This window comes from Mandrillus leucophaeus, unplaced genomic scaffold (genome assembly GCF_000951045.1).
Source record: "Mandrillus leucophaeus isolate KB7577 unplaced genomic scaffold, Mleu.le_1.0 Scaffold314, whole genome shotgun sequence".
In the NCBI taxonomy this organism is placed as follows: domain Eukaryota; kingdom Metazoa; phylum Chordata; class Mammalia; order Primates; family Cercopithecidae; genus Mandrillus; species Mandrillus leucophaeus.
This window is the reverse complement of record NW_012103299.1, coordinates 962,252-963,623: the sequence shown is the minus strand read 5'-3', so window position 1 is coordinate 963,623 and position 1,372 is coordinate 962,252. Positions and strand designations below refer to the sequence as shown.

The 1,372-nt window shown below is 37.1% G+C and overlaps 1 protein-coding gene across 2 annotated transcripts in view; it reads left to right on the top strand.

Annotated features, from left to right (window-relative positions):
• The window catches only part of ATP6V0E1 (ATPase, H+ transporting, lysosomal 9kDa, V0 subunit e1), a 67,892-nt gene that overhangs the window by 16,662 nt on the left and 49,858 nt on the right, over nt 1-1,372 (top strand). For both annotated transcript variants that reach the window (XM_011987700.1, XM_011987699.1), the window contains exon 2: nt 512-559. In XM_011987700.1, the coding sequence (XP_011843090.1) occupies nt 512-559 (48 nt within the window). The remainder of the gene's footprint in view (nt 1-511; nt 560-1,372) is intronic.

Here is a 1,372-nt window from a genome sequence, read left to right as displayed (position 1 = left end):
CTCAAAAAAAAAAAAAAAAAAAGAGAGATGGGAAGAGAATAGCATGAACTGAGGTTTAGAAATGTTGAAATTCTGCTGATGAGAGATCAAAGTGTAACTTTTTCAGACATGAATGGAGATGGGGAGAGCTCATTGCTAGAGAGTCATATTTTTAGAAGTACAGTGTTAATTTCATTACAGAGAATACTACCAAATAGGGTAATTACTTAGGTGTTAAAACTAATTGTCACTGCGGCGTTTCCTGTTCAGTTTCAGATAAATTTTGATTGGACATCTACATGATGGCATTAACACATCTCTCTTTAAATACAAATGTTTAGTTACGTAAACTTTTCCCAGGTGCACCCTGGGCACACTGCAGTTTGCTGGATATTTGAGCAGATACAGATCCATTTTCTTGGTGTGCAATCCATGCCAGTTTGATAATCTGGAAAGGGGACTTAAACCATTCTGTGATGTTTGCATAGTTTGCTAGTTATTTAATGACATTTGCTTTTCTTTTTTCCCCTAGAGTTATCATTACCATGTTGGTGACCTGTTCGGTTTGCTGCTATCTCTTGTAAGTAATTTTTTCTTAAAATAATAAGTAACTATTCTTGGTATTTGTAATGTGTGTGATTTACACATTTGTTTTATTGGAGCTCATCCCTCATGTAATATCTAGAAATAGTGTCCTAAAATTGAAAATATCACACTTTTCATATGCTCAGTATATTTATGTAGAGTTGTACAAATAACTATTCTTCTGGGAATACAGTTGCAGTTTAATTGGCACAAATATAAAGCTTATAAATAGCTGGAAATTATGATTATACTACTTTATATTTTACTATGGTGAAGTATTTATTTATTTATTTATCTTTTGAGACAAGGTCCCGCTCTGTCATCCAGGCTGGAGTGCAGTGGCGTGATCTCAGCTCACTGCAACCTCAGCCTCCTGGGTTCAAGCGAGTCTCATGCCTCAGCTACCTGAATGGCTGGAGTTACAGGCACGCGCCACCATGCCTGGCTAATTTTTGTATTTTTAGTGGAGACAGGGTTTTGCCATGTTGGCCAGGCTGGTTTCAAACTCCTGACCTCAAGTGATCTGCCCGCCTTAGCCTCCCAAAGTGCTGGGATTACAGGCGTGAGCCACCGTGCCCGGTGTACTATTGTGAAGTATTTAGATCTACTTATTTCACTGAAATATCTCACTAATGGAGCTAATAAAGCCATTCTTTACTGTGACTTTTGTTTATCTGATGGACAGAAATTGAGGTAGAATTATAACCAAGTAGACTAAGGATAGTTTTTTAACAATTCGTTGTAAGTTGTGTGGGGAAAAGAAAGAAAGATCAGACTGTTACTGTGTCTATATAGAAAGAAGTAGACA